This window comes from Pyxicephalus adspersus, chromosome 3, assembly GCF_032062135.1.
Source record: "Pyxicephalus adspersus chromosome 3, UCB_Pads_2.0, whole genome shotgun sequence".
Lineage (NCBI taxonomy): Eukaryota > Metazoa > Chordata > Amphibia > Anura > Pyxicephalidae > Pyxicephalus > Pyxicephalus adspersus.
This window is the reverse complement of record NC_092860.1, coordinates 92,436,908-92,454,802: the sequence shown is the minus strand read 5'-3', so window position 1 is coordinate 92,454,802 and position 17,895 is coordinate 92,436,908. Positions and strand designations below refer to the sequence as shown.

Genomic DNA, 17,895 nt, shown 5'->3' with positions numbered 1-17,895 from the left:
GCACTGACAGGATGACAAATCAGAAATTGCAGCCTCCATGCAAATGATGGGGGTGATCAATGTCTCCTTCCTGGCAGGATGTAATAATGAGGTCCTGTGGGTGGGTGTGCTGAATACAAATGAAGAGTGAAGTACCTACCTGCTACAGGGCTACCAAATAAAATACTCAGTTTATGTAGAGAAAGATTGTCAGCTGTGTGTATATAAAAGTCATGACTTGTCTATGTCTAGGTGAGAGCTTATTTTATTGGAATCAATGAAAAAGGAGCAAAATGCACATCAACACATGCAAAGTCATGAGCAAAAGAAAGTGCTAATCTCTTTTATTTCTAAAGGTTTGTGTATAAGGACATAATGAAAGTCATCTGATCCTTAGAAGCTCCTAAAATTAGGTAAATACAAACTCATGAACAACAACACACACAATTTATTAATATTGATTTTAAATTAATTAAATTTAAAAAACACACACAAACACGTTAAACCACACTTCTATATAAAGCCAAAATATTTCAAAAATGGCCCAAGAAATATTGCATTCAAAAACACTTACAAAACCAATATGCAATTTGAACCTATTAAGGGTGGAAATTTGGATTAGAATATATTTATGCAGGACAAACATTTCAAGGTGGTAATAAACATACAGTTAGGTCCATAAATAATTGGACGGAGACAACATTTTTCTAATTTCTCTGTCCAAATATTTATGAACTTAACTGTATTATTGCAATGAAACAATATGGCTACAAACACAATAACATAGCATTACATTGACCTATCAATTGCAAAATGGACATTGAAACATTCAAAGTTTAAAAAACAAAAGCAGCTATTGTGCTAAATGGTAGAGATTGAAACTAATATTTCACCTAGTGCTCTCACACGTTTTCCTTCCACAACTTCACATGAAATGGCTCCTTCCCCTTTATACGGGGAACCTTTTTGCTCCTCATATACTCCCTTTACGCTTATTTGCCTTATTCTGCTAGCTACACTTCCCAAGAAACCCACATCTTTCACCATCCTGCTCCAGTCAATTTATTATATAATGTTTTGTAAAAAGGTGTTTATGTTCTTTTTAGGGAATGCACTAATTTTGAGTGGTCTTCTAACTCCATTTGGTTCTTGGTTATGTATTTTTATATAATTTTAATTGTGTTATGTAATGTAATCATTGATCAAGAGCCTTTTGGTTTATTCAACTGGCCAAAAAATAAACAGAAATAGTTCTGCAAGTTATTCTGTGACATGATTTTGGCCAATAGATTACAAGCCTGCTCACCATGACAAGGTAGATTCTTTCAGGGCAGGACCTACACTAAACTACACTAAGCTAACCTACTTGATGCTAGTCATCGTTTTTCTAGTGTTGGATGCGTGTTGGTAGTAGGCCTCATCCTATAAACTGTGTGATCAGCTCAAATTCATGTGGTATTCCTCTATGTTTAGGTATATCTATATTGTTTTATTTTTACTCATTTCTATTTTATTAACTAAACCTTCTTTACATTTTTTGGGGGAAGGGGTGGTAATTTATCTATTTTATCTAATTTAATTTCACTCTAGCCTAAATTTCTTTTTAATTATTGTTATTTTACATTACCCCCCTGGCGGTATTCCCGAGTGTGGCTCGAGGGAAAAAAAACATGCAAAAAGCAGTAACGCCGAGCAACACTCAGGGTAGCTTAAGGCATTGAAAAAAACACTTACCTTGTCCCATCGGCGTCCCCTGGCGTTCTGCCTATCAGTGCAGGTCTTTGACCCGCGTCCGCTTTTTCCGATCTTCAGCCGGCGAATGCAGGGATGTTCCCCGGGAGTTCCCAGGGACGTCGGTGCATGCGTTGGTGCAGGTGAGAAATTCAAATTACTTTTGTATTGGATTCAATACAAAAAAACTTTGTTTTTTTTGTTTGGTTGGAGGGGTGGTAATCTATCTATTGAAATCAAAATAAATGAAATAAAACACATACCTGATTGAAATTAGGTAATCGCTGTGAAAGGAATCAGCCAGTAGGTCTCCCTATTCCTTGGATGGTTAGCATTGGTGACAATTGAATATAAAGTTTTTAAGGTTCACCTGTAAAGAAAATCCCAAATTTATTCAAGGACGTGGGATGGGAGTTCTTCCTCCAGATCCTCAGACCAAACAAAGGCTTGCAGCATATCTTCATTGTCAGTGGGTAAAAACTGACTCATTGTTTTCAGGAACAGGGGTTTGGCAGATGGGACAGGTATGACTTTCCCTCAGCCATGTGTTGATACAGGCCCGGTGGAACTTGTGTGCACAGGAGAGTTGTTCAGTTTGCTCTCCCTGTACAATCTCCATGAAGCAGATGCTGCAGCTTGGCTGATCCTCAGTCTGCTGGTCGTTGGCTGGAGGTGTCTGGTTGTTCTGGGGTCCTGAATGGTATTCATCCCTGCAGCTGACTGGAGAATGGCTTTGGTCCCTTTGTGAGGAGTGTCCAGGCGTCCTCTTGTTCTTGGTCTTTCAGGCAGTACGTGTTCTGGTACTCGGCCTGTAATTGTAACAGGCTCTGGTCCCATGAGCTACTGGAGAATATTGCCCTGTAATGATAAATATATATGGTTAGTAATTCTGAATAGGGAGATGCTTTACTCCTAACCAATACTAACAGTTAGCGACAGCTTTTTGTTTGCCTTACCTGTTGGGCCTTCCTCCTCATGAGATGGCATTTCATGAATGTTGGGCCGTGAACAGCCTCTAACAATCCGTGTTGGCACCCAGATGGTATCAGATGCTCCTGTAGGTGATTCAACACATCCGCACAAAGTCCCAGGATAAATGCTTTGGAGATGCTTCTAGAGAGGCTCCTCTCTAGCAAGTAGTGGAAAGCCACAGCTTAGTGTAGGTACACTAACTGTAGACTGTGATATCTCACCTAACTGACCAAAGGCCAGTCATCCCAACTGGCAGTTATTTCCATAGAGCAGCCTGTCTGCCCAAGACCTTACAATGTAGTGACCATGTGTGCCCCCCTAGCCAAATGTACGATACGATATCCCAGCTGACAGACCAATGCCCATATCCAACAATGCCCCTGATTCATCAAGCAGAATCGGATTATCGGTCGCGCATTCGTATTCGTGATCCGAAATCGTACGCGATCGCGCTATTCAGCAACTGAAAAAGATCGCGGCCGGAGCCGCGCATCTCCGGCAGCTTTACCGGTAATCCGCGATCGATGGCCGCGCGTACTTTCGCGCTTCCAGCGAGCGCGGATTTTATTGATGAATCAGGGGCATTGTGTTTTTTTTTTTTTTCAAGTCACAAAGCTTTATTTAAGAACGAGACATTTTTAGAAAATGATGGTTATTTGGTGTGTCTATGGAGATCAGCCTACATGCACAAGGCCTTTCAGTCCACCGAGTACTTGTGCTCCCTTCCTAGCCATTAAAGGTCCTCAGTGGCTCAGTGGTTAAAGCTTTGTGAATTATTTACCAATGTTTTTTTGGAAGTGAGGCTTGCTTTTTTACCCTCTCTAGTGGTAACCCCGAGCGTTTTTTTTTTAAAATACATAGATTTTTTAATTTATTCAATTTATTACTTTTATGTGATTTTGTATTTCAAACTTTATTATACTCATAATATTATATTATACTGTAAAATAAATTTTCATGAAAAACTATGTACCGCTTACGACATAAAAAAATTGGAAAGAAATGAACCGCTAGGGAGGTTAAAGCCTAGCAGAGATTTGGCAGACATAAATGGCCTGATTTACTAAGACTCTCCAAGTTTATCATGGATAGAGAGGATAGACTATCATGGGAGATCCTGGATGATCCAGAAAAACTGTAATGGATTTGTTTTATGATTGATAACATTTACCAAATTATAGGAAGTGATTTTAAGAAATCCATTCCATGTGTGCTGGATCACTCAGGTTCTTTCATGATTGTCTATTATCCCCAGTCTTTGAGAGTCTTTGTAAATCAGGCCCAAACACTCATAAAGCATTGTGACAGCAATCTCCAAATTGAATCCCATTGGGCTCCTTAAAAATAACTTACACCTATATTTTTATTAAGTAACCATCTTTATGCGTCTACTTTGTAAATTGAGCCAATAGTATTGAGGGCTTCTAAGAGTTACCTGAAACGGGTCACCATTTAGTTGAGTGTTAATAAACTGGGCAAAAATACAGTAAGGGTACTTATCCTTGTGTTGAACCTTTTACTATTAGTAGTACCATAATTCTGTATCAGCATAAGTATTATACTATAATAAGTTTTTTTTTTTTGTTTTTTGTAAGGAGGCAAAAAAATGAGGGGGTGCTGAGAAGTTCTTGGCTTTGCCCCCTTCCAGATGAAATAGAAAAATGAGTGTGTGGGCATATGACAGTCTAAATCTTAGTATGTAACTGTTTTTTCTTTTAGTGAGAAGCTGTGATGGCAGAGGAACAAGCAAGTTTCACGTCGTTGGAGTTACGGGCCATTAAGTTTTTGTTTCTCCAGGGAAAGTCAGCAAAGGACATTTACACTGAGATGTCACAAACACTGGGGGAGAAGTGTCCTTCTTACAGGACTGTCAAAACCTGGATATCTCGTTTCAAGACTGGGCATTTCACCATTGAAGATGAAAAAGTTCCGAACACAGAAATCAGCCAAAAAAAATCATGGTGTCTGTTTTCTGGGACAAAGGAGGTATTCTGTTGGTGGACTACCTACCTCAGGGCTCGAGTATCACCGGACAGTATATGCTAACCTCCTGGACCAGCTGAAAGAGGCAATTAGCTTGAAATGCAGTGGAAAATTGACCAAAGGGATCCTTTTTTTTTGCAGGACAATGCACCTGCGCACACGTCCAATGTTGTGGCTGCCAAATTAAACCCCCTGGGTTTCCAATTGGTCCACCATCCCCCCTATTCACCTGACCTGGCTACTTCTGACTAATATCTGTTTCCGAATTAGAAGAGACACCTGAAGGGGCAACGTTTTAAGGACATTTATGACGTCAAAGATGCTGCTGAGAGCTGGTTTGTGGCCCAGCCAAAGGACATTTATTTGAACGATCTAGAAAAGCTGCAACTACACCGTACCAAATGTATCAGTCTCAGGAAAGAATATGTTGAATAAATGTGTTATTTATTAATTCTGGCTCTCTTCTTTCTTGGCAAAGCCAGGAACTTCTCAGCGCCCCCTCGTAGATACAATAGTATTGTTTTCAAAATACAGAGCTTGGAGTTACAAAATTAGAACAGAATGTAATATTTAAACTAATACAACATACTGTCTAAGGAACATTCAGAACCAATTTTATTTTAAGCATGTTTGTGAGATCAATCCTAAATTACACACACATTCCCCTTTTACTAAATTATGAGAACACTCATGTTGGGGGACCCAGCTGTATAGATTTAATAATTATTTGTGGGTCATTGTCTAACAGACGGTAAGTGTACCACGTTGCATGTTCAAATGCAGGGGAAATGCACTTCCTGGTTTCTACTGGTAATATCGTTTTATACGATTCCCATACCTCAAAGAATCTGTTAACCCATGTTTCTTGATTAGTGACGCTTTTAACCAATCCATTTGGAGTACAAATCTTAATTTCTCTTTGAACAGGCCAGGAGTAGGCCTTATCCATTTGTGTAGAATTGCTTTCTTTGCTAATAAAATAAGGAACAGAAGTTTGCAGCAACCCTGTTCAATACGTGTCCTATGTAATGTTAATGTCTTGAACAGTGCCCATGCTGAAGTTAGCGTAAAATGGTTCACTACATTTTGTAGGGTGTAGGAAGCTACCAATTTCCACAAGTTTTGGGGCAGTTCATAAACATGTATTACAGGTTGGCCACCTCAACCCCACATTAAGTACAACAAGGGGAAGGACTTACCCCATTTGAAATGATCTATGTGGGGGATATATAAGCCCAGTGATATAATTTGAGTGCCAATTCCCTGTACATGGTGGATGAAAGCACTTTTCAAAGCTCTTCAGAAATCTACCAAAGTATCGGATGGCGTTCTATTTTGGAAAGATTCACTCGACCTGCTTAAGCCTGTCCTCCTTCATAGTTAGGGCCAGTTTTATATCTGGTATATACATCCGCTCTTGCACGTTTTGAACAGTTTGTCAAGCGGGTTGTTCCATTTCCCCAGGAATGAGAGAAATTATACTTTTTCTGCAGCTATTCTCGAACTGTTTGCCATAGTGGTGTCACATTTAATTAATTAAATAGTGCAATTTAGAAAGATATTTTTGGGATTATAAGTTGACACCAAAAAGATGGGTATTGGTGGCTCCAGCAAGGTCTAACGTATTTAGATAAATAGAGGGTCTTCAATTTGTTCAGATTGATGGAAACCCAGAAATTGTGCCATATTGTTTCAGTAGCTGCAGTATTGCTAGGAGACTGCATTTTGGTTTAGCTACGTATAGCATTTAGTCATACACGACTGCTGTAACTTTAACCCTTTGACTATGAAGATACCTTCAAAATCAGGTGTATGTTCTAACAATCTTAGTAGAGGGTCTAGTATCAAATTGAAAAGTATTGGCAATAGTGGACAACCAATGTGATAGAGTTTTTATATATGTATTGTATAAAAGATGTGAAGAGCTGGCCGAAAGCAGAGAAAAAAAAATGGCATTTGAGAGCAATTCCATCCTGTCAAAAGCTTTTTCTAGCATCAAGTCCTAATAACATTTTCTGAGGGGTAGATTTAGTCGCTGCCATAACAGCTGCTATTGCTGTTGGGACGTTGATTGTAGAATGGTGACCCCTCACAAATCCTAGTTGTGAGGTAGTTAGCAATGATGGTAGAAATTGGTATAATCTGTTCACCATTACCTTGGCCATTATCTTGTAATCACAGTTTAAACAAAGATATTGGCCTGTATGAAGTTACCAGAAGAGTGTCTGCCTTCCTTGGGAATTATTATTGTGTGGGCTTCAGTGAAATCTGGAAAAGTAAGCTTAAAGTGAACATGGACTATCATGGGGAAACCTGGGCGATCCAACAAACCTGGAATGGATTTCCTAAAAATCATTTATTATTTGTTAGCCCACGTGGTGGTATTCCCGAGTGTGCCTGGTCCCATCGGCGTCCTGCTTGTCCGTGCCCGTCCTCGGGCCTTGTCCTGTGCCTTCGATCCTCTGCCAGCAAGTGCACCGACGTTCCCAGAGAGTTCCCGTTGACGGGAGACGCGGCAGGAAATTCAAAATATTTTGTATTGGATTCAATACAAAATACCTGTATTGAATCCAATACAAAATAATCATATATATATATATATATATATATATATATATATAATTATATTATATATATGTGATATATGCTACTATACAGTTTTATTACAGGTTCCAGTTTTTATATGCACCCTTCATTTAACAGATTTGTGTTTTTTTTTATGAAAGTTTATTATTTTATTGAATATTGGACATATTTCAGTGAGCTATGCCTAAGAATTATAGGCCTACAATGTAAAATAAATTTCACTGCAAAACAATGTGTAAAGTGTCAACTTTTTTCTCTGTAAAGTTTTACAATATAGATGAAACCACTCCTATCCCTCCATCCTGCAGAATAATTTATATTCTACCTTACATGTGACCAGCAAAGGGAACCAAACTGAGTCTTAACTTGAGGTCTCAGATGGGGACAAAATGTACAGCACATGACACGCTGCTGCTGTAACTAAATAGTCTTAGTATATTCAATGAGATTGGTCACACTATGACCCCATACATAATTCAGCTGGAAATGCATAGATCTGACACCTGAGTTTTTTTAAACAGGTAGAGACAGACTTGATTCCTTGGCTAGCTGGGGTAATCCAGTTAGTACAAGTACGTTTTGGGGAATTGAACAGACCTGAGAGATACACACAAAAACCCACACGTACTAAAAGATCTTTGGCTACAGATCCCGGATGAACTTTAAAGCCAAGGGCACAAATTGTTTTTGTTTCTTTTGTGGTCAGAACTTGATTTCTGTTGACATCAGCGAAAAAAAACTGTCCCTGAACCTGAACCAAATGATGCCTATATCCCTGGCCTTTTGGTCCCCCTAAGGTACTCCCCCATTCAGGTTGGAGAAGTGCAAGCTTCAAACCACCAGGCTGCTTTGAAATATCCAGCACACATTTTCTCTTCATCAGTCTCCTATTGTTGTCTTTGGTTTTTAGGAAAATGTTTGGTCCTTTTGTGTTCTAAGTGTGTCCCCCGGCTGGGGAAAAAAAAATCAGTCACTGCACCATAAGATATGAGAACTCAGAATAAAAACATAGGAGCTGCCATACTATCTGTGGCTTACGACTGTTACCGTCATCATTCTTTCATTTGGTATTTCAGACCTACAAGGTATATGTCATTCTCTACAAGGTCTGCTTTTTAAATGTTCTTACTACTAAAATGCAGCATTGAAAATTATTCTTGTATATCTCATACCTTCAGACATGGCCTTGGAGAGTTCTAAGCGAGATTTTGTTGCAAGGAAGTAGCTGGGGCCGATGCAGGAAGCTGGTTGGGAAGGGCTCACAGACGTTCTGGAATGGTGGGCAACTCCTATGTAATAATGTATATAAACTGAAACGTTTCAACAATAAAATTGTAATAGTTAACCATTTAGTGTGGTTTGGCTCTGTTTACTGGGTTAGAGCTGACTCAGATCTGCTATCTGCAAGATGGAAGTCCTCACAGCATCTAACAGGGGTATCTGGGAGGGGAAGTAGATGCAGCACAACAGGAGTTGCTTAGTGTGTCATAGGAGTTATTAGTTGTACTTTAAATGATGTAGGGTCATTATAGGTAAACTATATAGTATTGGAGCGAGATTAACCACTTCTAGGTAAATAAACTGGACTTCAAATAAAAACATTTTCAATTGGAGGTCCAATGCATAGTGCTCAGGAATTTGGTGTATGCCATCTTATCAAAGACACAGCATTTCATAAAACTGAGGACACTTCATGGGATACATGTATGAGTATGCAGAAAGTTTAGATGCAATATGGACAGCAAGCTCCCAGCAGCTTCAACCTTAATTTAGGGATGTTAAGGACATATTAGGAGGGCGGGTTGTCACACTTTATATAAGCTGCTAGTAGACTAAGCAAGTTTCAAACAGTATTTAGGCCTGCTAATAGCTGGTTTAAAATGACACAAATCAAACCCAGAAGCAGATGACAGCAAACTGAAGCTGAAGTTTAATTTACCGTTTTGTCCCCGTTCTTACATCCCCCCCCCCCAACATGCTTATCAGTTTCAGTTTTTGACACCTTAATCCAGGCCTAGTGACTTGACCAGCTACTTGTCTGTGCAATGCAAGCAGAATATGGCAGGTTGGAAGGGCCAGCATAGTGGTTTACAACAGCTTACTTAAACCATTACAACACACTGTCCTAGTACTGGCAGAAGTTATGAAAAATTACTTTATGGAAAGGTGTTTTTAAAAGCATGGGCATTCTTACAGACTGCACTTGTATAAACACTGTCCTATGGAATGCTGAGTACCCATTATTAAAAGCACTGAAACTGAATAAATGAAAGGTAGGGGAGGGATAGTATCACTGTGTCAGAAAAGACTGGATTGGTGTTTGTCTATAAGCAATGAAATGAGACAGGTTCCCACATGCTGCAGCTTCTAATGCACACTAAGAAGCTTACTGTTTGCAGTTCAGAGAAGGCAAATTCAGTACAGGAGAGAAGCCTGTGAAATGTTCAGCCATAGATTGCAGCAACAATATTTTCCCATAATTGGTATCCTTTATATACCTTAGTCTGCTTGTTTTTGTAGAGATTAGACAAAACACCGATTGAGAAAATATATCACTCAAGTAGAAAGTTCTTAACTGAAATAAGTAGGATCCGGCTTGTAAAGTCCTTTGGACTCCAAATTTTTTTTTTTTGTAAATAAATCTTATTTTGGTGAAACAGAATTGGGTATCTTTTTCATTACTGTTATGCTACAGCTGCTCCCAGCATTTTCAATCAGTAACACTGTCACAAATAAAAAAAAAACAACACACAAAATACACAATAGAAGTATTTATTGTGAAGCAAGTCATTTTACTTTGTCTTCTGGCTCTGTGCCTGGGCCTTCAGCACTTTCACAACAATTTTCTGTTCTTCAATAAGGAATGCCCGCTTAATTCTGAAAAGGAGATAAAACTTGTCAGCCGAATACAAATGACAATTACACAAAACACTTTTTACCACAGTATCCCCACACCAGGGTAATCACCCTGCCCACTTGTTAAGGGAGAAAAAAGAAAGTCTATAGTCCTTTCCTAAGGAAGAATAATGATAGCTTTAGCAGCAGGGATCAGGCGTTTGAGACCATGACCACCACATAAGCCTACTTATCAAATCCATTCTTGGCATATAGGAAACTATCTGTAAGCCAACAGTTCTGCTTTATGTTCCTTTTTTGTTCCCCCGTCACACACTAAGATCTACTGGTGAACAATTTTTCAGATCCGCCTGATCAGTGCCTTAGGAGCCTGGCAAGTAAACAAACCATTTCAATATTTTTTTTCAAATACATCCAAGTAGTTATCCTAGCTTACACAATTCAAGTTTTTGCCAAAAGGTCCAAAACAAATTGATGATATTTGTCATCAAAAGCAAGTGGTTGACACTTATGGCCAAGCCAAAAGGTGATGAGTTCACACAGAAAAAAAAGGAAGACCCGTGCAAACTCCCATGTTACAACACACAGCATAACCATGGTTGTATATTCTCTGCCCATCATCTTCCCCTGTGATACTGCTGAGGGATTGATAGGCATTTCTTCACTGCAGGTGGGGCTGTAAAAGTGAACCTGTTGCTTTGCTGTACATGGCCAAAGGAAGTTCATTTTAAACTTTAAAATGCAATGTGTTCTGAATAGAGATACTGTGAAAAAGTGTAGCAAGCCAATAGATAGTGTACCTGTCAATACATCACACAAAGCACAAAAGAACTAAGGCTAAATATCACACTAATGATTCTGCCACTTTCCTAATGGATGCTGAAACAGCTCAATCACAAGCAAAGGAACAGCAACATTTGGTTATATTAGCCAGCAATTCAGCCAACAGCAAACACGATTTAGATGCCTTAGGTCCAAATTAGAAGATGTCCATTTCTGCCCCAAAATCCTAATTCCCAAATAAAAATTAAGCCCTGCTATCCCATGTAAAATGAAGAGAATCTTTACTGACCATTAAGGTAAAAGCAGTTGCACAACTAAAATTCTGAAGTCAGGTAATTTTTCAATATCAGTCTAAAACTAGCTGCATAAAGGCATATAGGGGTAATTTGTGGACCAATGCTTTAGCATATATCTTGTGTAGTTTGAGACAGGGCTTTTACATTTACTAAATTAAAGACCCCCCCACACCCCCAAAAAAATAAAAAATAAAACATTGGGTTCCTGTATAACTTCAGCTTGTGGAACAGAATGTGTACCGTTAGTTTTAACAAAGCACTTGCAAGGCAATCAATGCATCATTTAACTCCAGAATGGCAAACCGTAAACGGTGAAACCGTAAATAATAGTCGTGTCCTCACTTCCGACAAGCTGCTGTCAGGCCTGAACACTTCATAAGATGTTGAAAGTACCAAGTTTGGGCTGACAGCACTGCCATTTTGATCTGTGTTGAACATCCCAGAACTGGAGCTGAAATTCTTTGTAAAATCTTACTGTACTGCTCTTCTAAAAACCAAAGCTCCTATGTGGAGTAGCCTAAAACAAAAGTCACCTTACAATTTGATAGCAAGTGAAAGACCAGGAAACCTAAGTGCAAGTATCTCCTAGATTGTAAGCTTTTCTGGGCAGGGTCCTCTCCTTCTCCTGTGTCACTGTCTGCCATTTGCAACCCCTATTTAATGTAAAGGGCTGTGTAGTAAATTTGTGCTATATATCCAAGATATTAACAAAAAAAAAAACTTATTCTCCAGCATTGACAAAAACTAAAAACTGATCTTTCAATAACCAAAGAAAAGGGGGGAAAACTACTTATACTCATAGCAACTTGAAGTAAATGCAGTTCATCCGTACCCAATAAAGAAACTATACTATAAAAGAATGCCTACAATGACCATATAAGCAAGACCCCCAAACCCTAAATTCAAACAACTGGCAAGCAGCTAACTTTAATAGTAAAGAACCAAGTGACCAAAAAATGCATACTGATGCCTGGCATTTCCATGACATACAGAAGCTATAGTTCCCCCCACAAGATTTACATCAAACCAGTGTGCGTATTTCTCAGGCAGTCCACACTGAACACATCTCTGATGAATGGACAACACTGGTTAATGGATTCAAGCCTTTGGAAAGCAGAGAAACACTGAAAGCAAGAAATTCAACCTACCACTAACCACTCAGAACTGGTACCACCTTTAGTCTGAGTTTGCATTTAAAGGCTGGTACACATGGGCAGATGTTTTTTTTTCACTCTAAACTGGTTTCGAGTTAAATAAAACAAGTGGATCTCAAGTCAACTTGATGTAAAAATGTACTTTTGTTCAAATGTTACCAACAGCTTTATCACCTTGACTGGTTTTGAAGCAACTGAATACTCTCAATAAATCCCAGCAATGTAAAGATGTGCTGTAAGGTCAGTTTGTACTAGTTTTTGGTATTGGAGCAAGGGATAAAAAGCAGGCATGTTATGCTGCGCAGCATACAAAGTATCATGAATTTCCAGGACCTTGTGTACAGTTACACTAGCATAGCAGCCCATAGAATTCACCAGCCTCGTGCATGGTAACCAAATGATATATACCTGTTACTATTCATATTACTCAGGCCTGCCAGCCTTACAGCAAACTTCCTACACAAAGTGTCTTTCTAATGAGACATTAGAGCACATAATCACAACAAAATATTGTATGTATGCGTAGTGTTTTAGAGGAACTAACCAATCAGATCAGCATACCCCTAATTAATGTACAGCACTGCTCATTATGTTGGTGCTATATAAATCCTGTTTAATAATAATCAAACACAAATTTGGCAGCCTATTTGCTCATGTGTACCTGGCCTTAACCAATGTAAGAACTTGGGACTTTAATATATTTCATATCGCTAGTGAAAATATCACCATGAAAAGTAGAAATCTGAGGCTTGCATAGAAGTACAGAAAGGGGATGTGGCCGGACATATGCCATAAAGTAGTTGCTTTTATGCAACCAGTGCATTTATCTGCACCAACAGAAGAACTTGTGATGCCTTTAAAATAACTCTAGAATGTGAATTTCAACATTCCCAGCTTAGCTTTTGCTATTTTAAATGCACATTAATATTACATTAGTAGATGTAAAATGAATAATTTATTTCCCCCCAAACCAATTCCAGTCAACACATTGCTAAACTAGGCTTACCTGTCACGAACACATTTAGCACACATGGATCCACCATAGGCTCTGCTGACGTGCTTTTTTGTTTTTGAAAGCCTCATAAGCACCTTAGGTCTGACTGCTCGGATCTGTAAAAACATTAGAAAACTTGTTGCTAAAACTTTCCAACCTTTATACAGAAAGCAATTTTTCAGAATTGAAAGTTTCTCTACGCTTAATAGTACAGGACATTACTATAAATCATACATAAATGACAAAAATCACACTTACACCACGGAGTCTTCCTGGGCAGATGCCACATGCTGATTTAGGGGCTTTGCCAACTTTCTTGGTGTACAGGTAAACGATTCTGTTACCTGGTGTTCGGGACCTATAAAACAAGAAAACATTTCATCAGAGCCCAATCATTAGATATCTACATACACTCAATGTGTAAAATATATTGTATACTCACAGCCGGGTCTTGTTTGAGGCTGTATTGTAGGACAGCCTACGACGGTAGGTCAGGCGCTGAACCATTTCTGATATCTAGATTGGAAAATAAAAAGCAAACAGTCTGAGATTCTACTCTTGTAATAAAACCACTTCATACAAATTTGAGAAGTAAATGAGCTGCCTATAAACCACCTCCTCCCCATATACTATCAGAAATACGTTATTCATACACAGCAATATGCATTTTAACATAAAACACGTCCAATTCTGAGCCTGGACGAGGAGATGAAAGTTTGATGTAACGTGTAGTAATGACCTCCTTATACCGGACCCGAGTAATATTATACCAACATGGATCCCGCTATTCCCCTGCATCCACAGACTATTTATTAATATTACCAGTATTTACATAGCACCAACATATTACGCAGCACTGAACAATAAATAGGGGTTGCAACAGATGAATACAGACAGTGACACAGGAGGAGGAGCCTGTCCCAAAGAGCTTACAATCTAGGAGAAGTAGAGCCCAGGTGAAGAGATTATTGGGGGCACAGCCAGGTTATAGCATGCAGACTGTGAGCCACCATGCTGGGGATTGGGGGCATTATGGGGAATGAGTATTACTTACAACCCCATACAAGTCTATGAGAATAAAAAGAGCACCTGTCAGTGAATGCTGAATATCACACACACGTCCATGGCCTATCCGGCCATACATTACAATATTACCCCGGTGTCATGTCACAGGAGCCGGCAATGTCCGCGGACAGCACAGCCCGTCACCCCGCACAACATTCATGGAAGCCGCCTGTGACCGGACAAACTTCCAGGCACCGCCGGCTCCCTCATACCCCGCCTGGCCTAAAAATACAAGTAGCAATAGAACAAAGGATGTCCCCGTTACCGCGACACCGGGGGCTCAGAGCTCCGCTATAAGCAGATAACGAGGATTAAAAAGGATTGATAAAGCTAAGTGTACGGCCATACCTGGTGCCGCCGTCACCGGAAGAGAAAGAAAGAGGGAGGAGCTAGGAGAAGCGGAAGCATTTACAAGTAACCCCGCCCACTGAGTGCAGAGCCGCTTCTTCCTCTGTATGATTGGAAGCCGCGAGTTCTGCTGTGACCTGGAAGTGATGTCATCAAGGAAACAGGAAATGAGGGCAGAGTGAGCCCAGGAAGATATAAAATTCATTATTAGTGTGTTTTATGTAATGCGGATCTAGGGGAAGTGGTGTCAAGGGGGACAATGGAAGGGGAGCACTGTGCTTCTCCTTATAAAACATATACATTGCCCTGCTTTCCCTTTCCTTATATACGGCACATTCACTACACCTGCCTGTCATTCTTAAAGCTGAACGAAAGTCAAGACAAAAATGAAAGGCAACTTTATTTCTGAAGATCCTTCTGGTGCTGTCTGCCATGCAAGCTGGCTAAAGTGGGGCAGTGTGATGGTTACCGAGTGACATAGGGTGATAGATACAGGTTGGCACAAGGGTGCAGGATAAGGAAGCAAAGTGACGAAGGGTGCAGTTTAAGGGTCACATGGTGACATGGGGTGATGGAGCCGGGTTAAAAGGTGACATGAGTTTGTAGGGTGAGATAGTTGGATGATGGGGTGCAGCCTAAGGGGTATAGGGTAACATGGCGGTGAGGAAGCTGGGTAACTAGGTCAAATCTAAGGGTTAAAGGATGACATGTTGGTATGAGGGCATAGTGCTGGGTGAAGGGCAAGGAAGCTTAGCGATGGAGTATGATGTACAGAGTGACATGAGAGTGCTGGTTAGCATATGGGTATTATTAGGGAAGTTGTGTGATGGGTAAAGTTTAACAGTTATAGGGTAACGGTGGGTGAGGGAGCTGGGTGAATGGTGTATGATGTAAAGCAGGGGTCGGCAAACTCTGGCCTTTAGACCAGATACGGCCTAGCCGGTAGTTCGTTGCGGCCTAACGCCCCCTGGCAGATCCGGCCTAAAGCTGGCTGGCAACCCGCGGATCAGCCAGGGTTGCGTTAGGAACTACCAGACCCGCTGGAGCTCCAGTGCTGCCCCCTTGTAATTGCTCCCCCATTTACTGCGGCTGGCGTTGATACTTTTGCCGCTGCAGTAAATAGGGAAAGCTCCCTGAAGGTAAATCCCTCAACTCCGCAAGGAGGAGAGGGATTTCACTTCAGGCGGCGTTCCCTGGTGGTGGGTGGAGTCATTGGGGTCCAGCTTGGTGTGCTCCCGCCCACCCCATAAATGGCCTAGTTGCCATAAAACTTTGCTGACCCCTGATGTAAAGGATATGGAGGGATAGAGGGGTGCAGGGTCCACATCGGCTCCCCCTGGGCTTTTATTGCTACTTCCTCTGCTTTACCAAAGAAACTGGCTAACCAAACGTGAAACCATCCTCCGCCCAATGGCTTGTCCAATCAGTAGCCTCAAAGATACAATGTCTTTCTCTTCTTCTGGAGATCATGCATTGCAACCCAATGGGTGTGTGTGGGATTGTCATATTTCAATAAAAACTTGAATTCTGTTCCCTTTTTCTTGCATACTTTTTTGAGTTCATACTCCAAGTCTGCACTTCAGACCTTCAGTTGCTTATCACAGGACAATTGTCATAGGGCTCTATTTATAAATAAATGAGTCTGTTCGCTCAAGATTCGTTTATAATTTTCAATTTTCTCTTACACAGATAGCATTTCCTATAGTGACACTTGTGCACTTTTTAGATTGCCCACTAGATGGCAGAAGGATACATTATTTTTATTAGGGACTTAAAGCATGCATTTAGAGATACCAGCGGAATAATTTATAAATGGAGTTTTGTGTTTCCAGGCATTCTGGTAAAGCCTGTTTACAATTCTTAAACAGAAAGAATGTGTTCACCCATTTTTGGATGTTAAGCACCTCAACATGTTTTTTCGTCCTTAAAATGCATGTGGGTCCTGGTTGATAATCCCCCACTATGAAGGAGTCTTTTAGCCCCAGTAGACTTTGGATATACATACTTGGATAAACCCTTTTGTTCCAGAATAACAATGTTTTCTTTGGTTTACTGTGCGGAATAGTCATTTGCAGTTTGTGGTCCTTCATTTTGGTCTGTCAACTGCAACCAGAATATTCACCAAAGTGCTGATCCTAGTAATGACTCTTCAGCAGCTCAGAAAATTCTGATTTTCTCAATGCCTACCCAAGGACAGCAATCATTGTTAGACCCAGTGACACCAAATCAAAATTGGTCTGTGGAGGCTGAGAGAGTTGGGTAGTTGCCGAACATCCAGAAGAGCACTTCATTACAAGTAAATGCTTTTAAGAGATTAGATGTTGGATTCCATAAAAACATTGAATTGCATAAAAATCTTTTAAAAACCCAAGACATTCATGATTGATATATTTAGATTGAGAATGCTTGTTTTTTGTTTAATTAAGTAATGTAATTTAGTGTGGCACACTACCCAACAGGCAGCTGTTATTAGGAACACTGAGCTCATCCTAAAGTCTTACTTCTGTCACCAAGCAATAAAAAGGTGCTTACAGCAACCAGGGAAGTAAACTTGTCCCTGCCTGGACAGAGCAGCAAGCCCTGACACTGTTGGTGGTTCACATCCTCAATGTGAAAATCTGATAAGAAGAATATTTTAGTTGACAATCCTTGGATCCTGGAAAGTAGTTCCATGTCTTTGCAGTCACTGGGGAACTCAATGTTTAGACCTGATGGCATCCTAATATAACAATAAACTGGACAAGTTTCCTTCCAGGTATCAGGCTTTTGGCATAAGACATTGTGAGATTGATCCTCATTGATTAAAACTATTCCTCCTTTGAGGCTGGTGCAGCAGCTTTGGGTGATAGAAGCAGAAGGTATTCTTGTGCATAGTCCTGAATTTGTCCAGGCAGGTTTGGTACACCAACCTAATCTGTCCGCTTTCCAGCTTCCCAAAGACACCTAGCTTATTTGACACTGAATTTAAAGCAGAATCACACTTTTGCAATTTCAAACTGCGTGTAGGCAGGATTTTTATTGCAGAAGGGACAAGTGATGTGCTAACTGCCGAACCACAGTGTTCTTTTTTTAGTTGCTACAGTCTGTACAAGACAAACTTTCATGTGAGGAATCCATAACTAAAAGATGAAAAGTTAATGTGCTAGTT

General features: G+C 40.1%; 1 protein-coding gene across 1 annotated transcript; it reads right to left on the bottom strand.

Annotated features, from left to right (window-relative positions):
• Window positions 1-10,007: 10,007 nt before the first annotated feature.
• RPL34 (ribosomal protein L34) lies at window positions 10,008-14,826 on the bottom strand. Its single transcript, XM_072405692.1, has 5 exons — window positions 14,748-14,826; window positions 13,777-13,850; window positions 13,593-13,692; window positions 13,347-13,450; window positions 10,008-10,128 (listed from the first exon to the last, which is right to left on the bottom strand). Exons 2-5 carry the CDS (start codon window positions 13,839-13,841, stop codon window positions 10,044-10,046), a joined length of 354 nt encoding a protein of 117 aa, XP_072261793.1. The 5' UTR covers window positions 13,842-13,850; window positions 14,748-14,826; the 3' UTR covers window positions 10,008-10,043.
• Window positions 14,827-17,895: the final 3,069 nt, after the last annotated feature.

Bases quoted from the DNA above. Each gene is read 5' to 3' on its own strand.
- RPL34 (XM_072405692.1), bottom strand. From the start codon at position 13,841: ATGGTTCAGCGCCTGACCTACCGTCGTAGGCTGTCCTACAATACAGCC. The intron at 13,451-13,592 runs GTAAGTGTGATT...ATGTTTTTACAG, and splicing joins GCCCAGGAAGACTCCGTGGT to ATCCGAGCAGTCAGACCTAA. The intron at 10,129-13,346 runs GTAAGCCTAGTT...TCTCCTTTTCAG, and splicing joins GCTAAATGTGTTCGTGACAG to AATTAAGCGGGCATTCCTTA.